The 23284-nt window shown below is 38.1% G+C and overlaps 2 protein-coding genes across 2 annotated transcripts in view; one reads left to right on the forward strand and one right to left on the reverse strand.

Annotated features, from left to right (window-relative positions):
- LOC134534807 (allatostatin-A receptor-like) overlaps positions 1–23284 on the reverse strand; it is a 576662-nt gene that overhangs the window by 193345 nt on the left and 360033 nt on the right.
- LOC134535362 (fap1 adhesin-like) overlaps positions 16956–23284 on the forward strand; it is a 49015-nt gene continuing 42686 nt past the window's right edge. Inside the window, exon 1 of the mRNA XM_063374433.1 lies at positions 16956–17051. Coding sequence (XP_063230503.1) covers positions 16956–17051 — 96 coding nt within the window. The remainder of the gene's footprint in view (positions 17052–23284) is intronic.

Genomic DNA, 23284 nt, shown 5'->3' on the forward strand with positions numbered 1-23284 from the left:
TGAAAACGGAAGAGTCCCAAGCGTTTCAAAAAAACCATGTCACTAACCTTCACCTTGGGAAACAATTCGGGCTCACAGCCCCCCCCCCCCCCCCCCCCCCCCCCCCGCCACATCAACTCTTCCGCGAGGCAGCCTACGGGCCGAATGTAAACCTCTCTCGCGGGCACGGTTTATCAACACTACGAAGCGGGACCGACGTGTAAACGGTTCTGAAATAGAGCCGCAGGAATGGTCCTTCTCCGGAGGGTTCCTTGGGCCTTCACCTGGAAGCCTCCTGTCTTTTACAACGGGCGAGTCTCTCCCCACCACCTCCCCCCTCTCCACGACAATTTCCCAATGGCCATTCGCTGCACAGACCGCTGTCCACGTTGGATGCCCACATATGGCTGCGCTGCATATATACATATATATATATATATATATAAAATTCTCGTGTCACAGTGTTAGTTACGATAGTCCTCCGAAACGGCTTGACCGATTTTTATGAAATTTTGTATGCATATTCAGTAGGTCTAAGAATCGGCTACTATCTATTTTTCATACCCCTAACTGATAAGGGTTGTCCACCCCTAACATTTTTTTTTATTTTTTGGACAAAAATTTTTTTTTATTTTTTTTATATAATGTGGCATTAAAAAATACATACAACCCTTAATTTTCACCCTTATATCACCAACCCCTAATTTTTAATAGAATTTTATATTTTTCAATCCCGGTCGATAGCTGATCAATTAACACTTGATCAACCTGACCCGCCTACAGCGAGCTCATTACCTGGATTAACACATAGACCAGCCCGCTTAGTGGAGCTCGCAGCGGCTAGCAAAATAAAGGCGCTCATAACAGTTTTGTTCTTAACTTCGTCAATAGATAGAGTTAGTTGCCTTGAATTTTAAACGCGCCATCGTTTGATGCGTTTGTCATGTCTTTAATTTTAGTTTGTTTGTGCCGTATGCGTTCCGATACCATTCATCCGATTGCGATGAAATTTTGGTGATTTGTTATGCGCATGCCCATGAAGGTTTCTGAGACTGTATAACTATTTTGCAATAGTTGGAGCACAAATCGTTTCAAAAAATGTGTTTATTTCATATCATATAGCGGCACTTCGTCTGTTTTTGTTGTATAAGTGCGCACGCATGACACGATATATTCAAATATAAAAGAGAGACAGAGAGATAAGTTGAGATAGAGCGAGGTATAGAGAATGAAATGGGTTAGATAAAGATATTTATAGATGTATAGAGCTATATAGAGATTTATATATAGATGAGATAGAGATAGTGGGAGTTATATATGTATATATGTAGATAAAAAGAGATAAATTGAGATAGAGAGATACATAGATATATATAGATGTAGATAGAGATAAATATTTATTTAGAGAGATGGTTAGATTATTTGTATATGTGTAACTACTTCAAACATATCACAAAACAAAACTGAATGAGGCATTGCAATGCATGCCGAGCATTAGCTAGATAATGGAATCTTTTCAATATTAGTAATCTCTTATTTTTAAGCTTTTTTCTATGGTGCTTTATAGAGTCTAGACTACATACAAACCACCAATTTTTTTTAGATGTATACAGGTAAATAACTATACTCTGGCAGAACAACGTCTGTCGGGATCTGAAAGTGATATAAATTATTTTGCACACTTGACATTCAAACAATATTACTGTCTACATCTGATTTCAAAAAAGGTCCCCTTCACCCTGTGTTCAGCCCGGGAAACGCCGGGTATTGAAGCTTATATATATATATATATATATATATATATATATATATATATATATATAACTGAAATATTCATGTAGAATTACAGATATATGCAAATTTTGTACATTTATATATGAAAACAAGTGTATCACTAAATAAATACGTGTTCACAGTAATACTGGGTTCTGATTATTACCCGGGCATGTATGCTTTGTGTTGTCCCAGTACCTCCAATAGTTAAAGTTTTCTGTATACCGTTCCCTGAATAGCTTTCCAGTATTAACAGTGCACATTAATAAGCGCAATTAAACAAAATAAATTCAAATATTTTGAAAATTCTATTGTTTTTCCCATGGCTTAAAAAAATTGTGTTTTAATGAAACATCAATTAAAATGAAAAAAAAAGTATGCGCAAATTTGTGCAAAAATACGAATAGCCATGTGTTTTACAGATACCATTTATTTCTTGTAGTATAAAACTATTTCTCGGAAACAGGTTTCGAAAGGAATCTGTTGTAAAAGTTTTCTTTTTTTGTGGGAAGGGGGGAAGAATGCCAAAGCAACTTACAGAGCTCAGGGTGTTGATGCGTCGTTTACGTCATCTTTGGGCTCAACTGATTTTCGCTGTATTGTCCAAGTTTGTTGTACGTCGGTATGTCCTGTTCTTGTTGCAACTGTCTCATCATTTTTTATTGTGACTGAATTCCTTCTTCAGAATTCTCTGGGCTTTCTAGGCATTTATAATTTGGCATCAGCTGATTATTGCTTGTTTTCCATGCGTCTGTGTATTCATATTACTTGTTCACTTCTGAGGTTTTTCTGTGACATCCACTGTTAACTAGCAATGGTGTATGTCCATGGCATTGTTTTAAACAAATTACATACCGTTTAGATATATCAAAAATATCGGATTACTAATAACATTTCCTAAGGGAATCGCTGAATTCTTCCAACCTGGAGGAAGTTCTTACCAAATAATTTCGAGAAAATTCAACTTAATAACTTTCGACTCAAATAAAATGATAGAAAAGTTCAAGTCGAAGTGTGAAGAAACCAATAGAAATCTCACAACAGTTATGAAAATTTTCCATCCTGGCAAAGGTACAGCACCAATCTAATGAGCATTAAATCTTAAATAGGCTGACTAGATGTGTATGTACTAAAACGACGGCGGGTGAAAAAGTTCCAACTTGACAACTTCCAAATGCATTATCATTGGATGTTGGACAACCGCCGATGTCTTCATAGGGGCGATCTGAATCGTTAGCTACACAGCTGATGATGGCAACGCTTTAATTTAGTAAGCGAGTTTACCAGCAATTTTTAGCGAACAGAAATGTATGTGTTTAAGCGAGTGACATTTACGTAAAAATACAAACAATCGCTACATGCCTCAAATACTTATAAATATTAATTTTTCTCGAAAAAAAAAATTACTGCAAATGTCTTACTTAATTTTACGAATGAAAATGAAAATTATTCCTGAATTAAAAATAATAACCAAAAAATATATTAGTGATACCACCCACGATGTAAATTCAAGAACTAACATCACGTGTTTTAGTGGCATTTACCAAGTTTGAATACAAGACCTACACTATCGAGATTTTTCCAGTGAAGACTTTAGCGGTTGTTCCATTGACTGTATACATCAGTTGTTAGTTGTCCAGTGGAAACCTTTCCACCCAATTTCGGTATGGAACTCATCCATTTAACAGAAATTCAAGGGTTAGAACGCTTTTGACTGCCTGGAACATTTTCAAACGGTCTACTTGTTGGGCAGTGTACAACAATAGTATCTACTGGAGAAGTATCTTACCCAGTTTTGAACATTTCAATCAACTACTTCGCAAGGGTCTGGGTCGGAAGTTACCCAGTTAACTGCAAATCGTTACGGTATCTCCAAAACCCTAGAAAATTAACTTGCTTTCAAGACGGAAGAATATTTCTATGGTAGTTGTTTCATCTTTTTTGTTTTTACTTTTAATTTGACAGTGAACAAGGACGAAACGAATGATTACAAGGATTTTTTTTACGAAAAAAAAATGTGTTGCTTAGTTTTGTAAGTAATGTAGGGACGTGTTCATGTGTGATATGATTCCAAAATTTTTTGTAACTGCTTTAAGTCCCATGGAAGCGCGTTACCGACGAGAAGACTGCAAGTCAGTTTCGTGCTTTGAGCGTACAAGCAAACAGGCCAGTGATTCGTTATCCAGTGTAGCCCTTAACAGCCCTCACGCTTTAAGACCTATGAGATTTTACCCATTGTCCCTATAACTATATTGTCAGGAAAAATGTAACAGAGCTCAATTTACACAATTTAGGCGGTTTCTTAAATATGCATTTGCAAGTTTTTAGGATACGTCAGTGTGAAAATGCCTATTTTATAGGATTAAATACGTGTTTCCTGATATCCCAATATTTTTAAAGTAGACAGTTCAGAAAGTATGGTAAATGTTTATTACTACCATCGTGCGAAAAAGTATTGCCTATACATTTAGTTGTTACCTATAAATAAAAACGAGTATCTCGAACTCTCTATAGTGGAACTTTGCAAAAGGAAGGCTAACTTCTTTAAAGTATCTCAAAAATCAGCATTTCACTAAGTACCGACTCCGGCGCAGTAAAAGCATTTGCGAAATTGCCATAGAGATACTCAAAACATGTTATTATATTGAAAGCTCCACACGCCGCGAGAAAAACAGCAGCTGAGTGAGTGCCACAGCTATAGTCTCGCAGCAACCGCCCAAGAAATGACGAAATAAAAAAAACTCCGTGGCCTGACGCGTGCCAATATTGTAAAATTGTACCCCTTTTCAGCTTGTTTTTTCTCTCGTTGGTATTGTAATGACCTTTTGTGGAAATTCAGTTATTCTTTTGTTTGGGATTAGCTGCTGGAAGCACTCTAAATAATGAACTGGTGTGAAAAGTGAATGCTATAGAATCCCTGCGAGCTCGCTTGCTTGGTTACTTGGGACTGTTTACACCCACGTTTGTCGATCCCGCATCGCTTAAGGGGCCCGCCTCGTCAGGGGTGTATGTGTGCTAGTGAGGCGGGATGATAAGCGCGACGCTCGCTGGTATTTCTAGCGCGGTATAGCCTCTAAGCGCAAGGCTCTGAACTGGCGCGCAGTCTTCTCGTCGTCACAGGATATCTGTGAAATTTGAGCGGTGACCGTAACATTATATGGCGGAGAAATGATGATAAAGGGGTAGTGCAAGTCCCTTAGGTGCTTTCATTAATATGTAGCCTACTGGTTTTTCTACGCCTAAAAATTACTCTGAAAACATGAGTTTGTAGCCATTTTAACTCTTCTAAAACTACCGTTTAAAAACTTAATTCCAATATCAAAATAATTTTTAGGCCCTCAGCGAACTCTTAAATGCTTTTCGTAAGCAGGACCCACTTTGATATCTTGAGTGGTTATCAAATGGCGTTGTTTTTCCTGAAGCTCTGCACACCGTATGTGTGTCCGGGCGGGCAGGCGGAGTCCTTAACTTGGAGTCCTAGGCGTCAGCAGAGGAGCGGTATCGTCCAAGGGGATTTCAAAAATTTCCTCCTTCGGGGTGAAAATCCTTGTCAGTTCTTTGCTGTACGGAATTGCATAATGTGGAGCCGGTGGCAATTTGGAAGACGGACGTTTCCGAACAGCGCGCCAAGAAACATTGGGATTGGTGTGTCCGAGTGGCACGGTTCCCCTCCCAGGTAATGGAAACCTCGATGGATCAGGTTTTTTTTTACCCGGAGACTCGTCGGCGCATGCGCGCACTGGTCAGGGTGTTTCACCCGGGGCGGTGGCAGATGCATTAGCTCCTTCGCCGTTGAGCTCCCGTCGGGGCTGGTAGGGCTCTAATGTTCCCTAGCCCCGGGGCGGGTCTGAAATGCGTGAGAGCAGCGCCCCTGGGTGGATCGAGAATCGCTGGCTTGGATCGCGAAGTTGGAGACTTGATTCTTTTTTTTTTTTGGCCCCGCTCTTGAAAATCTACATAGAAATTGGGATTCGTGCGCCTGGGAAAAGCTACACACGCAGTTCGGGCTCGTGCAGCCAGTGGGTCAGAACTTTGGACACGAACTTAACTTTTGAGGGGGAAAATTGGTTGTCTGTAAAGTCGGTTTACGGACGATAGTTTAACGTGACAACCTCATAACAAAACATTGATGAAATGATTGCATACTTTTATGAATAAAATTGAATCATTTTTATTTGAATTATCACTATTTTGTATGGATACAAAGAAGGAGTGAAATGAAATCTACAAGTTAATTGATAAATTTACTTTTATTTGCATTCATTAATTCAAATATATTTATTACGTTAACGAAGAGATTATTTTAACCATAACTTTTATACATGTTTGCAAATTTAACTTCTTCCAATCTGTGTTATTCTGTTACGGATAGGACGATGATAGGAAAAGTAGGAAACGAATGGGAGTGTTTCAAGTTTAATGTGCCTCGAAAAAGTCAAATCGATGGTTGTTCCAATCGAGTGGAAGAGAGATAGATGTGGCGCAAGCGTACAATGAGCGTAACGGGGCACAGCATAACGGGACAATGTGCGTAACGGGACACTTTTTCGTGCGTGCAGCCGGCGTTCATCTATTTATTAGACGTTGTCACGTCAAAATAGGTTTTGCAATTTTGGCGCATTGCTTTGCGAGGCAGGAATGTTACTGAAATTGGGCATAGCTCCGGCGTTTGCTCGCACAAAACAGTTTTCCACGTTTTGGACCTTGCTGTACCGAGACCAGTGTTGGGTTTTTAATTTAAGGTGGGCTGTACCTCCGTGAGTTGTGGGCGGGCCGCGGTGGCGCAGGGAGGCGCGTGTTGCCGTTGGAACGGAGCGCGCAGGTGACGAGGCTCGACCGAGGTTTCGCGATGCTAACACTTGCCATCGTTGCACGGGGTCTATGCCAGTAAGAGAATTGATGTGATGCCTGCGTGGTAACTGATGCACCGATGTACTGGTACGTTGTAACACAAGTCAGTGGAATAATGTTATTCCGCACACTTCTATTTGTTTTAATGGACAGTGTAAGAAGTTGGTTTTTGTCAAGCTGGTTAATTTTTCACGCATAGAACTTGATACAGTTGACAGTAAATATGCATAAGGTAAATTGTCATATGCCATCTGTTTTCTCACGCACGAGTATGTATTTAGACGGGATTCGTCGCATGAGATATATGTTTAATGTAATGAAAACTTTGGGATCAGCATCTGCACTTTATCACACATGCAAACAATTAACTATTGCTTGTAAGTGTTTGCGGTAGTATTTTTATTTGTTAAGGTCAAATATTCGTATTTCATTAAACTTTTTAACAGAAAAAAAATATTATCACGAGTAGCATCATATTCTTATAAATTTTGCATGATAGCCACATGGTGTGGAGTCTCAAACAGTTGTGTTAACTTTTGTTATGTTTCAGGGTAATTAATCCAGTCAAAGCTTATGTGTTTGTTTTCGAAAGTCCTAATTAGATGGTTTAAATTTTATGAATTGTGTAATCCAATCGTCTAGCCATGAATGGCTGTTATTATTAAATTAATAAATGCTTAAGTTATTTTATGTTTGGATTTGCAAAGAATGTTAACATTAAAAGAAAGATGCATTTAAAAATTTTTAATTTGGTAAAGGTACTCCTTTCCTAGGGTCATGAGTAGAGACCTGCAAAATTCGCGGTTTCGATGGCCTTCAGAATAGACTGCACATACCCCTGTACACTCGGGAAAATAACGCAAGTTCATTGGCTACCGACTTGTAAGTCGTCTCAGCTGGTTTGTCTGTGATTCGATCCTTCTTTGATTGAGGGTTTATAACTGGTTTAGATTCGTCCAGATGAACAGTAAGCCAATAGCCAAATTATCTAAGAGGTATTTGTGTTTGAATTCTAGCCTATCACCGAATGACTCCGCGAATTTTGCAGGTCTCTAGTTATGAGTAAATACTCTAGGTGCAGTGACTTCCTTAATATTTAACATTGACGTGACGAGTACAGTTATCACGCTTTTCTGTGCACCAAATTTAGAGATTTTGATACTCGGTGATACGAACACAAGACTGTTGCCTGGTGGGGGGGGGGGGGGGCCAAGGCCCGCCACTAGAAAGTGGTTAAGACGCCTTCACGTCCCTTCGTACGGGTTCAATATAGTTTTTTGTAGTTCGGTCAATTATAACGATACGGATTAATGAACAGCTACTGCATATTTAATAGTTTAAAAATATATTCTGTCACCATTCCAGGAAAATGTCTTAAATTTTTCTTTGTTATCAATATTTCTTACATGTTGACAATTCAAGTTTAAAAAATATATATATTATTTCTGTATTCGAGGAAAAATTGCTAACAATAATCTGTGCCAAATATTTTCCTAACCCCCACCAACCCTCATGCAAACACATTTATGCATGGAAATATTTATTCCAGGCGTCAACAGAGTAGAATATTAGGTTTGGATATTTTGTTAGTATTTGGTTTTACAGTTTAACTATGTTACTCATTTTTAAAACTAGTTATTCTACAATATACTTTCAAGTGTCTAACTTGCCCTTCTCTTCGCAGCTATCACCAGCGAAATTCTAGCTCCCATATTATTATTCTATTTTTTCAATATTCCAAAATATTTTGTGACCGTTTTCAACCAAAGCCTGGGACTGAGTTTAACTTTAGTTTGTTGTAGTGGTATCAATGTGACACTGGGGCACACTAAACCCACCCCCACACCTTTGTGTGTTTTTTTTGTGTCAGGTAAAATTATTTAAAAGTAAATTATAGAAAAAAAATACTGAAAGAATTAATATTCGGATGACAGATTTTCAAATAAACTCGAATGACAAAAACATTTTAGGCTTTGTTTGTATCTTTGCAAGAAACGTAATAGCACAAGGAAGCACCACGTAAGAAATGAAAGAAAAAAACTACATTAGTTTAGAATACATACAAGTCATAAGTCATCTCCAACCTTACAACTTGAGCCTTTAAAACTAAAAAAAAAAACTAAATAACGGTTGGGATTATTTTTTATAAAAAAAATAGTTTTGTATAAGAACCGAGGAAAGTATTAAAATTTGTATTTCAAAGCGCCTTTTATTTGCACTCTATATTGGTTTAATAAATTAAAACGTCTTAGGTGTGATAAAAATATTGAAATCTGCTATACACATTTTACTATTGCATATCAAAAGCTTTAGGAACACTTTATTTCGTTGAAACGGACATGTATTAAAACAAAAGCACTAATTCTTCGGGTCTTACGTTTCTTGCGTTCTTGCTTTTCTGAACAGGGCGAACATAGTTTTTCGTGCCTAAAAGGTCAGTGGAAACAAACATTCAAGCTTATTTCACTGTCCCAAAAATATATGTTGCAAACGAAACCCGTCGAAATTTTCATAGGTAAGTGTAATGAATCTTAAAAGCTATTTGTAATTCAGGCACTTTTTAAGAAATCTTTAGCAGTTGGTAAATAGCGCCATATCATAGAGCTCTGGACACAGTTTGATGGCACAACATGATTGAGTCCAACATGATTTTTAAGTTGAATTTTTGGTTTTAGTAACATTTTTTCACGAAATTAATGTTACAAATGAACTTTTATTTTAAAAAAGTCTGTAGAATATTTCGAATTTACTAATTTCGTCGTGGTTACTCACTAGAAGTTTTTTTTTTATAAATGTGGAAATGACTAAAAACTATTTAATTCTACTGTCCCATTTTCGAAGAATTTCTTCACGAAGATGTAAAGACGTATAAGGGGAAGGGACATGTAACATTCACGTTATTTTATATCTCTAGGTTAAGGCTCTGCAGACGTGTGCACAATGAAGTCGATGGGACGCGTTCATTGGCTGAAGAAACTTTGCACCTTTTCTCTCCGGATGGCACGCGAATTGGTCAACAAGCATTCGACGTTGGCCTAAAGTCCTTCAGGGCGTGTGGAATAGCTCGTGACCAATGACCAAAGATCATTCAAGTGTACAAACCTTTGAAACATACAGGTTTAGCCATTGCAGAAAAATTGTCACGTAATCGCCAAAATTTGTTGGAGTGACTGCCATTGTGTGTCGACATGGAAGGGAAACACGCGAAACATATCCTATAACTTAAGCACCATATGATACAAATTATACGGATAAAATAAACATCAAGGGGGGAATTAGGCCTTGCCATTTCGCAATTTCAAATATTTTTTTACACCGCTTGAAAGTGGTTTCACGTGGCTACTGGCTGAAGTCAACACTTGCGAACTGGTGTGATTATCATGATAGTTGTAGTCGCCCACGTGAAATTATAACACATTGCCAGAGCCCGTTAGTGAATATGTGGTTTCAACAAGGCACCAAAGATATTGGAGATATGATTTGTGTCCTGACATGCCATGACATATGGGCTAAATGGTTCAAAACTTGAGTTGTGGCAAAACAAAATATGGGGAGATAAAAAAAAGATGTGACGGGGCCAAATCCTCCCTTAATTACGGTCTGCATCATTTTCACCCCGTATTCTGTTCGTAAAATAAAAAAATTGTGAATTTCGCAGGTCGAAGCGTAGAGAACTGAAACGAAATCAGACATGGAGGGCGAAGACCCGACACGTGGCTTTGATGTAATTGAAAATAAAAGTGAGCTCGCAACCGGCTGGCCTCGAAAGCCGGGACAGCTCGGCGGATTCCCACCGAGAGTGTGGAATATCGGGGGAATTCTTGGAAGAGCGCCATGTCGGATGGAAAGGACCGACAAAAGATGGGAGGTAATCGGCAGACCGTGAACGAACGACTTCCGTTGCAGCAGCTCTTTTCTTTTTTCCCGGAAATCCTGTTCCCGCGCTGCGTGGACGCTTTTTTTATTTTATTTCGTGGAACGTCCACGGCTAACGGATCCCAAGCTTTCCGCTTACTCAAAAGGATATATATATATATATATATATATATATATATATTCAATGGCTTGTGACTAGGAACGAAACTAGGTCATCTTGATGCAGCGAGATTCTTCAGTAGTAGGACAGTATACTCCGCAACCAGTGGACCCCTTTTTCGCACACCGGTTCGTCAATCCTGATTTTGGTTTTTCAATTTTTTTTCTTCTCGAAATCGCATCCAGGCTATTGACGGGGTGGATTTATTTACATGACGGCATTATGCTGTGGAGTGGGTGTCTGTTCTGAAGTTGAAGTAACTCTGGTTATCAACTGGTGAACAAACCCAAAATTAGTTGCATAACATAAAGGCTAATGCTTGAAGTTAGTATGATAGCTTGAAAGTAACTCGCTAGGAAAAATTAAAAAAAAGGGCCATCATGAAGTGAATATTGCGAAACAAATGTGTTAACAACACATCAGCAAAGAATTAGCGTTAAAATTCATTTTAACGAAAACAAAAATACTTATTTGGTATTCAGATGAGAAATTATTGAGGTAATGAGATATTTTCAATTTGACTTCAATTATAATGGAAAAGATTGGCCGCATATACTGTACGCCTTAGATTCTAGCTTCAATGGTTTCTTAGGCCACAGACGATTTCTTTCTCCATTATAATGGGTCTGTATCATTATGTGTTAACGTCCGTAATGAACTCGTTGTTAAAGAGGCGTTTAAGCCAAAATAAAATAATTTTAACGATTGTTCATCTTGCGTGAAAAGTTTGAATAAAAAATGGTACTGAAGATAATTAAAAAAAAAAAATTATATCCAAGCAAAGTGATTTATTTCGTTTGAGAAGTCACTAAAAATGTAACTGCTCCAATACGTTGTCGGTTAGAGCAGGCAGAAAGGCCAAACGCAGTTGTTGACAGAGATAACCACCATCAATATTCACAAATGTTCAAATAAGCTTAGTTTGTAACTATGTATAACTTTGTACAACACATGGCTACAGTTATTTTTTGCATATATGAAAAATCTTTTATTTCCAGATAAAACTGAATATTTCCTACGAAAATTAGCGAATAATTTTATATTTTAATAGATTTTTCATTCAATCATAATTTTTTTTAACCATGGAAAAGATAATCGCTGCTGCTTTTGATGTTATATCCTGACCTCTATACAGATTTATTATATCAAAGTACTGGCGAATAAACCCACAAGTTCTGAACTGTTTACATGGAGCTATACTAGAAATGTTAAAAGATGCCAGCACTCAGAGGAAAGTGCTGTGGGGAAAGTAGCTCCGAGCAAGATGGATTCGCAGGACAATTTACTACGAGCCAATGTATATATTTGGACTCAAACTCGTGATCTGAAAAATAAATAAATAGAAAAGGAAAGTGTGAATATGGAAGTGAAAATTTTGGAGGCATTCCGGATTCAGAAACGAGGAACAACGAAGCGAACTTTATTTGGCCGGACATCTCGCAAATGCACACAGTTTCTGATTGATGATCGACAGTCACTGTCTGCTTCATCAGCTAGCGTTTATACACCGCGCTTCTCCCCGTGTAGCTAACGATGACGTCAGCCACCTAATCGCTTGACTCGTGCCGTAAAAGGCCCGTCCGAAATTGTGACCGACGGACACTGATCGCTGATTGCTCCACCACGTGACCTTCTGACGTCATGAGTGGTGTATGGGATGGTTGTAATACATCGGTCAACTTGAAATATTTGTCCCAATCTGTATCCTTTGATGGCATAGAAGAAAATCACTCAAGATATTTGCTGTTTCCAGTTTCCGTTTCCATAAGGTAAACATAAAATAACTGACGATGTGGTATGGAGCTTAAAAGACCTAGACAAAATATTTCTCAGAACTGTCGTTCGCGACCGGCGATTTTCGAAGCCCGAACACATGAAATCAATTTAGCAGGCTGCTTAGAATTCATTTGTTAGCATTTACTTTTGTCATAAAGAATAATTAAATACTATTGAATCCCACAATTGTCTGAAGTTAACTGAATATTCAATAATTCATTTACAATGCATGAAAACAATTAACAAAAAACCATCGAAAAACCTTTATTTTGGTGTTCTATATTTACTGCGATCTGCCGAATACTTTGGAAATCAATAGATTCAGACTTATGACATAGCAGGGCAGTTTTCCGTGCGACAATGTGACGTCATTCACATTCGGATAAGGACACGGACCGCCGTCCACAGGTACGGACTGTTTTGAACAGACCAAAAGTTGGACATGTTCTGGTCTGTCACAGCGACCACTGGATGCAGCGACTTCTATCTTTTGCACACCAGTGAACAAAAAAAAGCCACGACGATTGCAGTATTGCCAGCGATATCGCCGGCGAATGAATCAAAGGGTGGCAATGTCTACTTTATAATATGATAATGGTGTGTGAAGCCGTTCCCCCCCCCCTTTTCAAGTAATATTTGCACCATATTGGCTAGACGTCCAATAGCTTAGTGTTTGCATTGCTTAAACAGTTTTAAATGACGTTTTTGATCAAAGTGACTGTTTTTAACGACGGAGATTAATTCATACTTGCTATTCATCATCAGACCTTATCAAGCACCATTTTCACAATGTTTTGGGCATAATACATGGCGTTGGCGATGTTAAAACGTGACTTCATCTACGTCACAGCATGCGCTCTCCAGAATTTACCTAACTCCATGGATATAATACGAATTTCCAAAACTAACAAAATCAGCACTGGGTAAATCACTTTTATGTAACTCATCGCACCCAAGCCACGTCTTAATCCATTGCCATGACAATAGCTAGTCTTGAATCTAGATCGTTCTCTTTTATAAGTGGAGTAACTATGGTTCTCCTAAGGGATGAGGATGTCCGTTGCATTGCGCCGAGGGGTGGCCTCTTTCCGTTCTCACCCTTGAGACAGAAGGAAGGCAGTCTTTCGAGGTGTCGGGGCTTCTATATGTACTAGTATCCGAGACTAGCCTCCAACATAGTTACGGAAAGGTCCTTTGATGCGTCTCAAATAGCATATCAACGACAAGGCGACCTCTACCTCCTCGTGGTACCGCTGCTAACAGAGGCTGCGCCGGAAAGGGTAGGGAATTCGGTCCCAGTGGTCTGGAAGGGTGGTGGGCTGCCCAACCAGATCCAGAAAAGGGTCGGGTGTCTGTTTGTGCAGCAGAGGGTGGACTCTCCCGTCGCTGTACTCGGCCTAGTTTCCTTCCTTACACTCCACCTGCAAGGTCTTTGTGGAGTGGTTGCCACCCGTCATGGACATATCCAAGGTCCGTGGTGAAGAAGAGGTGTACCGGCGGGTACGCGTGTCCATATGCTCGCATGTGGACTACCCAAAACGAAACAACACATAGTTACGTAATTACCCACTGAAAAACTCGTTTTGGAGAACGGGTGAATGTAAAAAAAATATTACAAAAAATTTGTAGTAATTTTATTCTTATTTCAAATTAACAACGGAGAAAAAGTTGAATTGTGCGATTTTTGTGCCATCATTTTTTTTAAGTAAATTATTAGTATCCATGTAGGCTACTGTAGAATAATACCTGAATGGTAGAAATGTTTCGAACGTTTGTTTGTGTCAATGCTGAATCATTCTCGGTAAGTGATGGTTCGAACACAGACTCTACTTTGACTGTTAAAAGGGCTCACCGAGTCAGGGGGTGTATTTGGGTTGGTGAGGCGGGATGATAAGTGCGACGCTCGCTGGTGCTTCTAGCGCGGTGTCGCCTCTAATATCAATGCTCTGAATAGGCACGCAGTATTCTGGTCGTGCATAGGGCAACTATGAGATTAGAGTGGTAACCGTAGCATTATATGGCAGATAAATTAAAATAAAATTACACTACAAGTCCCAAGAGCACTTTCAAGAATCTGAACAGGTTAATTGAAGCCTAAAAATTACTCTGGAAACACGTGTTTTAGCCATCTTCACTCTAACAATAGTATAGTTCGAAAACTAAATACGGAAACATAACCACTCATCTGCCCTCAGAGTAGCTTATATGTTTTTCGTAAACTCGTAAATTGTGAGCACTTTTCAAATTGCGCGGTTTCTTCTGAAGCTCTGCACATAGTTTTTATGCTTAGAAAAACTGATCCCTTAATCTATTAATATCACGTTGACAAGCACGTGATTTCAAGCCCCTTATACTTATTTAGCTACAATTTGTGACCAAATTATTGCTATGGAAAACCTTAAATGTGCAACTGTGCCTCTAAGTATATTTTGAGTTACTATCTGCGGGTAGCGCCCCGAGTTTAATTTTTAAAAAATTCGCCTCTACAAAAAAAATTTTTTCAACATCCGTAAACATTAACAATTATTTAAAGTAACAAATAATATAAATTTAATTTCTTTAAAAGGCTTATTATAGACGTAAAAATATTGTTGTCAAAGAATAATAAATTATTTTGTCATGACCGAAGAATGTTCTTACGGTTACGTACCAGTGTTATCCAGCCACTATGACACAGCACACTAGTATACCATGAAGTCTCTGCAGGTAAGACGCAAGATAAATAATATCATACATTAAAACTTTATATTTGTTTTTCATATAAACTTCAACATAACTTCTGCCAAATACAGTAGTACGATAAAATTAGTATTCAAGGTAATAAACATTCGAAAGACCCGAGAAAAAATAATACAAAAATTACTGTGTGTAAAAAATTTCTTTGATTACTTTGACGAGATCCAAAGACAGTTGTAAAACGTCAGTATATATTGAAATGATGTCCTGTAGTGGCCAGAAATCTCCCTTGTTCCTTCAGTGGTAGAGGTGCCACGTGGCTCCTCTTAAGTCTGCGGTGGGATTCCGAGAGAAGCTGCAAAATTCCCTGTACTCGAGTTATTTCCCCCCCCCCCCCGCCCACGACACGTCACTTCGCCTTCTTTTACTGCGCGAGGCGTTTTCGTGTCTTATTGGCCGCATTCGGCCCAGCGCTTGTATCGCAGGGGGGCGGCGCGGCTGTGCGGGCAGTTTGTCGGGAATAAAGTTTCTCCCCTTCCCCTTCAAACATTCTCCTTTTCCTCGATCCTCCCCCCTCCCCCCAGTTACACGCAACCCTTCAAAAGAAGGGGGGGGAGAGAAAGCACCGTTCGGAGGCTATCATCGCGTGTCTGGAAGCGAAACCCCTGGTCCGAAGCACATACACACACACACATATATATATATATATATATATATATATATATATATATATATATATATATATATATAGATATATAGATATATAGATATAAAGGTAAAAGCTCGGCGGGTTGCATGCGTGGCAGGGGTTGTGTCTAAGTGGTGGTGGACCTCTCAGGGGCTAAGCGCAGCATCCGGGGCTATCAGCACGCGTGCCGAGAGATCTGTTCGGTGTTGTTTTTTTTATTTAAGTTACACTTCCTTAGGCACGTTCAGGATGGAATTTCGGTATGCAACGAAATGCGCGCCTCACGTTGGCGGAAATTCAGAATGTTGAAAGTCCAATTGCGCAAGCGCGTTTCTGCCATGGTCGTAACCCAAAGTAGTCAATATGGTGGACCTGCGTATAGCCACCCAAACGGTATATAACGACTTTCGTGAACCTCGGGGTGTGTGCTAAGCGTATTGGTGCCCCAAATGAAACATTATATAACTCTGTGAAAATTTATTTCGTGTAATTCCAAAGCAAGGAAATTTCTAACAGTTTTATTTTTAAAATATTTCTTAGTAAAATCATAAAATTAAAAATTACTTAAAATGTCAACGTGATGAAGGTATACAATCAATAATACTTATTGCTGTATGTAGAACTTATAGTCTCACGATTATTTATTGGCTACCCCTATATAGGGCTCATAGTATCTATACAAGAACGCCACATTATTTTATGAGGTTCAAATACACTTTTCGAATTAAATCGTACAAGAAAAATGCCTCGGGTGAACGGAGATCCACGCCGAACTTACGAAACGATTTCTGTAATCTAAAAATTAAACAAATGCTGTGACCATCCCAGTTTTTAACAGTTTCTGTATAAAACTATTATCTAATCGTATATGGTTTTTTATTTTTACAAAATGTATTTCCAGCTGACTAAAGACCATATGCGAAATTGAGTGCTTTCGTAATTTGAAAATATATATTTGTCCATATTCAAAATTACGGTAGTAAAACACACCGACAGTTTGAAGCTAGTACTATATTTATCGTCATCTCATTTAAAATAGTATACAAGATATTTCATTTAGCAGACAATAGTGTTTATTTTTTTTTTCAAATTCGACACGGGACCATAGAATAATAATAAACTAGAGAGTAACCTAGGTCGTTACATTTTTTCATCTCGACAAACATCCTCACAGAAATGTTCGTGCCACAGAAGCCAACTTACGAGTGCGCTCCTTTAGTGTCAACAAACAACAACAACAACAACAACAACAACATAAACAACGACAAAAACGTATCCGCTTCCGCCGATAATTAACGAGAGCAAACATTTTTTGCCCCGTCGTCAACCGGACGAATACAGTTCCTACGACCGGATGGGAAATTCATTTAAACTGTTGTGTTAGGCCCGGAGAAGGAAAAAAAACAACGCCGCGTGGAGCGCTGCCGGTTTGGCTATATTCCTTTTGCACACATCCCAGTTGCTCCTTTGTCACGGGAACTGAGCTGATACAATTACTGGTGAGCGCAATCCCTCACCCCCTCTCCACGTTTGTTGGAATCACATACGCCGCCATTGTTCAGGAAGGAATAGGATCACGTTCATACGTTTTAATTGCTCTTTATATTTTACTGATATAAGTTTTTAATACGCTTTACCGACTAGAACATCCATTTTTCTGACCTAGCGTCAGCGATATTAATTTATTATATATTTTTTTTTAAATTTAAACTCAAATACAAATGACAAGGATGTTGGGAAATGAATGAGTTGCAAATAATCATTCCAGCATTGATCTGGAGAGGTTTCGAAGGCCCTAAATTAGAATGTACGGACCAAAATTCGAACCAATGTTTCCTGCGAGGCATAACACAGGGCTACTTTATTACATAAATCTCATTAACTGATCTTTCTAACAAACATTTATTTAAAAAAAAATAAGTGTGCCCTGAGGCGTAGCTAGTGTTAGCTCAAAAATTAATTCAATTAAACGAAACTTCACGAGAAATGACAAAATCCTTGGTGTCTCTAATGCTTCGCTCTCATAAAAGGAGTGTCTAAATCCGTGAAAATTAAAACAATATCGTTTTAGAAAAATAGTTCCAACCGCGAATTTTCCGAGTGAGTGACGACTTGGAATATATATATTTTTTGGGACTGATCGCGGATTTGTGAGTGTTAGGCTCTCATCCATGAACAGACAAGAAATTCACCACTAAAATTTTCACCTCCTTCGAACCCTCCCCCTGTGTTTGAAGCTTCGGGTAAAGTTAATGAGATTCCTGTTCTGGGGCCTGTCGCAGCAACCGCCAGCCCACGCTGTTTCAGAAACTTAGATTAATTGACGAGATAACAGTAAAGGGTTGTTCCCGTGGCTCGACTGCGATAAACATTTCGCCAACGAGTTTCCGTCGCCACCATCGCCAACCTTTCGGTTCAATAACAACACCGCTCTGAATGTTGGTAGACTTGCCTTAATCTCGGCTTGCACCGCAAACAACTTGCCTGCGGAGCAGGAACCTCTCTGTTTTTATACGATGTATTAGTTAGAATGCAGTTTTTTGGAGGTAATACTGGAGTATTTGTTACAAAAGGTTTTTTCGCATAATTTTATATTTCAATATTGTTTCATTCAAGCATAATTTTTTCAACAATGGAAAAGTAATCGAATATTCAATGATTTGACTGTATATTGTTTCATTTGTGTTTGTGAATGTGCGCCGTTAATATTGGAGAGGTACTCGGGGAACGATTTGCATATAACTTGAACTATTGAAAGTACTGGGACAACGCGAAGTATGAATTCCCGGGCGAGAATCCGAACCACAATTTTACTGCGAACACTATTTTGTAGTAATGCAGTGATTTTCATGTAAACGTACAAATGTACAAATATCTGTAATGTTAAATGAATGTTTCTGTTCCAGTTTAAAAAATAAAAAAGTTACAGTGGGAAGCACATGAGACTTCGGCTAAGTTTCTCGAGGCCACAGCTGGCAGAAACGTGCTTGTTCCAAATGGAAGGTGTTGGATCTTGAACTAGAGGCAACGCGGTGGTCCAGTGGCCTGGCCACTCGCCTTCTGCCGAGGCGGTGCGGGTTTGAGTACCGGTTGGGTCCAATCCGGAAATTTTCCTCAGCTGAGTCCCTCCCTTCCCTTTCATGCTGTCAATACTTCGTTCAAATCTCTCCTCTCCCTACATCGTCTCCAGTAACTCTCCATGTTCCTGTAAATTCGTGTTTTTTTTATATTATTTTTGACCAATTTACAACACAACCATGGGTAATTGTTCTGAATGGTCTAATTAATTGTATAAGTACTCATATTTCAATACTTACATGAACATGTAATCTTGTAGTTTACAGTTCTTACTAAAAAAAATTTTTTTAGGTTTTTTGTAATTAGTTTTATATCATTCGTAAATCAGTCGATAATTAGGTTTTCAAATCTGAGGAATTCGGAGATTATCAGGGTTTTAGGAAAACAATTTTTTTTGACATGTCTAGATAAATTTCATGATAATAAAATATTTTGTGGAAAGACTACACATACACGATTAACTCAAAATTGTATAAGACACGATTATATATTCTCAATTCATATTGAAATATGAGTCAATACCAGCCTTTAAATTTTTACGATACCATTGAAGTGATAAAACTATTTATATACTCTCAAATATTGGTTCGGTTTAAATAACCGGGAAATTAAAACAAAAAAATCAAAGATGCAAAACCATTGATATGAAACAACCCCTTTAATCCATAATTTATTTATTTAGATAACACCTATTCATTTTTTCTCCTTCACATTATTCTTGCTACGTGTGGCAGCCCTGTTTGTTCACACACAGGATGGCTCGGGGGAGGATGGAATAAAGCGCCGTATTGAAAAGTCCTGTTTATATATATATATATATATATATATATATATATATATATATATATATATATATATATATTCATTCACAATAAAATATTTGAGTGGATCTTGTGAAGATCTATTTTCCTGAAAACGTTGAGGTTTGTTCTGCTTAAGTCTCAGTCTCACACGCCCTGGCGATTTTTTTTTCTTTCGGTTTCACTTTTAATCAAGGACTACATATTAATTTACAACTCGATTCCTCCCTTGCATTTATTGTTCCGCCACAAATATTTTCATACAGATAGACATTCAGGTCATCACGGGTGTAAAAAGGCTCGCGGGTCTTTGTGATTCTCGTCACTTGCGCGACCTTTTTACGCCCATGATATTACATTGTGTATAATTTTTTGAAATTATTTTGTGGCTGAAAAACAAAGCGCAAGTGATGTATCGAGTTTTAAATTTTATTAATTGCCCTTGAGAAAATGTGCCGATGTCATTTTTCGACTGTTGCGTGCAGTCCAGACTGGCGACAGCGCGCTGATCACATGGGAAAATGTCGTGGGACGGCGCAGGAAGTGTGGGATGTGTGGTAAGGGGAGGGGATGTGGGCGGAGCGTTGTTCGTTGTTTGAACAAGGCGGAGCAAGTGCTGTTGACAGGTGGTGTCCCACCGATAGACAGAAAATTCAAAGGTCGCCCACCCTCTGTGCAGTTGGCTCGTGGATTAAGGCCCCTCTCTCACACCAACATGTTCCCGAACAGCAGCAGAGATACATTGGGGGGCGTGGGCGCGTTCACCCTACGAACGACCGTGCATCTGAAACACTGGGAACTTGACGTTATTTTGCACCCGCATAAAATCACCGACTACACCACCATCTACGAATCTACAAATGAAGTAACTTGATCTTAAGTGCGTAGCGGTAGAATGTATTGAGAAAAAAAAAATCGTTGGTTAATGGGTTTTTTTTAAGCTCAAACGGTGGTATCATATAATTATCAGTCTCGCATAGTAGAATATTATTAATAATAAACGCCCCAAGTTATTTCCATATTGTTCTATACAATTTAAGAACGTTGAAGGTTTTTTTTGTCATGAAATCAGTTCTTTTAAACATAATGGACTATTTACTATAACTGTTGATTTAATTTTCTTCAGATATCTTAGAAGTGGTCAGGTGGTAACACATTACCGTCAAAACCCATTTAACAAAAGTATATTAAATGCAAATAATTTTTCTACTGCTAAGTATTATTTGTTTCCTACATTTTATTCCATCATAAACTTTTCAATAAATAATTAAATTACAAGTATTAACACTCTCTATGAATTAACAAAAGAACTGGTTAGCTATAGTAGCGTTATTCCAGAGTTGTCTAAAATATGAGTGAACTTGACATTGATATCGACAAAACATTTGCGGAAATGCCTGTTTTGTGGGATAAAAAAATGGAGATTAACAAGGACAGAACGTTAATTTTCATTAAATAAAACCGTATATTTTGCTTATGAAACCTTATATTGTGCTTATATAAAATAAAATCAGTGTAAGATTTGGTTAGTATAAAGGTTATTATGTGATTTTAATAATATTAGAGGCAAATATTTATCATATTTGATTTTTTTTTGTTTTCGACCCTTAGTGCAAGAAAAATAGTTTGCAATCTCTTTTTTATAAATTTTCACTGCATTAACTTTTCAAAACATTCAGTTCTCCGTAATGAAAATATCTAGCTGACACAGCAAAACCGCATCGAATTCTTTCAAGTCTTTCATTCATGATTTCATCCTCTTTTTAAATTATTTTGATTAGGTCGAGATTAAAATTTAATTTCGACGATGTACTGAGTGTGTGGCAAGATTTGTGATTTGATCAGACAAGTAAAAATTCACGCTTATTCTTTATCCAGGATTCATACGCGTACATCCATCCGCCGAAAGCCAGCGTGTATCACACTAAGCTATGGAGGACGACATTACTGCAACACCTCGCTCCGTGTCAGTGCGCAATACGCGTCTGGTAGCATCCTGTAAGCGCAGATTATATTGTGTGACGTTTATGCCTAGTACACGTGGAGCATTGGAATGCACGTTGGAGTGATACCTGCATACTAACATACTAGCGCAACTGTTCCGAGATTCCCTCTCTTAATACGCGTTATCACTCAACACCGGTTCCAAAGCGGGTTCTGGGATCCCCCCTTCTAACGCACATTATCGCTTGACATGGTTCTCGTGCAGGTTCTGAGAATCTCTCCTCCTAAAGAACAAAATCGCTCAACACATGTTTCAATGCGGGTTCCGAGATTGCCCCTCCTAAAGCACATCATCGTTCAACACATGTTCCAACATGGGTTCCAGGATTCCTCCTCCTAATACGTGTTATTGCTTATAACAGGTTTCAACGCGCATGTTTTTGTACCCAGTGGCTTGCAGGACTGTTCAGTTTAACGAGCATTTTCGTAAATGGAAGCTGGTCATACTGATGTTGATTTACTCATCAATCAAGTTGAAAAGAGTTCTATACTATGGGATTTGAAATGCTCGGAGCACAGGAATATAAATTTTTAGGAAGTTGTGTTGTGAAAAGTTAGTTGAGATTTTTGGAAGTGCAGATTCGATTGAAAAGAAAAATTGTGTAAGTAGGTAGTATAAATATAATTTTTAATACATCATAATAATATATTTATATTTTTTTACATAGTTGAAAATTTTAATAATAATGTGAGTATCCAAGTACATAGTTACGTATTTAAGTTTACAACTTGTCATCTAGTTGCTTACTTGCATAGACAAATTGTTCGATCTTGCGACTGTAACTTACCTTCTCCAAAAAAATTAATCTGCTTATTTATCTAGCACTTTCTTAGCAGACATACTGCCCCAAGGTACTTTTTTTAAATTGCTTCTCATTGGTGTTTTATGTAGTGTATTTGCATAAATATACTCATCTCACAATCATCCCGATGTTATCACCTCTCTTAAAACAGGACGTACCTAACTTGATGTAAGTTTTTGGACATACGCCAATGCTAAGAACTTTTTCTGTTGAAGAAAAACTAATAAATAAAATAAATAAATAAAAATACCCAAAGAAGACAAAAAACACACAAAATTAAGCAAACAATTGCTGTTGTCAACAAGGATATTAACACTACAAAATATTTTGAAACAGGTACATGGTACGGAAACACAGGTGCGTCTCTGCCTGAGGACGGGAGCAGATAGCAGTTCCCGAAACGTCGCTTGTTTCTGTTTTGGTAAAACTATTGTATATGTTTGTCTTTTCGTTTTGTCGTGTTTTTGTCTCGTTTCAACTGTTGTGCTGAATTATTTTGGGTTCAATATTTTTGTGTTGTCATCATTTGTGGGTTTTTTTTTCGTTCTCTTAGTACATTTTTCTTTGTTTTTCTTTGTTTGTTGACCATATTCCTGTTTCGGAATATTTTGTGGTGTTCATATCCTTGTTGACAACAGCAATTGTTTGCTTAATTTTGTGTGTTTTTTTTGTCTTTTTTGGGTATTTTTATTTATTTATTAGTTTTTCTTCAACAGAAAAAGTTCTTAGCAATGGCGTGTGTCCAAAAACTTACATCAAGTCATGCACTCCCATTGCACAAATCTTTTAAAGATAACAGGACGTACCTAATATTATGTTT

The sequence above is a fragment of the Bacillus rossius genome, chromosome 8 (assembly GCF_032445375.1).
Source record: "Bacillus rossius redtenbacheri isolate Brsri chromosome 8, Brsri_v3, whole genome shotgun sequence".
NCBI classification, from domain to species: Eukaryota; Metazoa; Arthropoda; class Insecta; order Phasmatodea; family Bacillidae; genus Bacillus; species Bacillus rossius.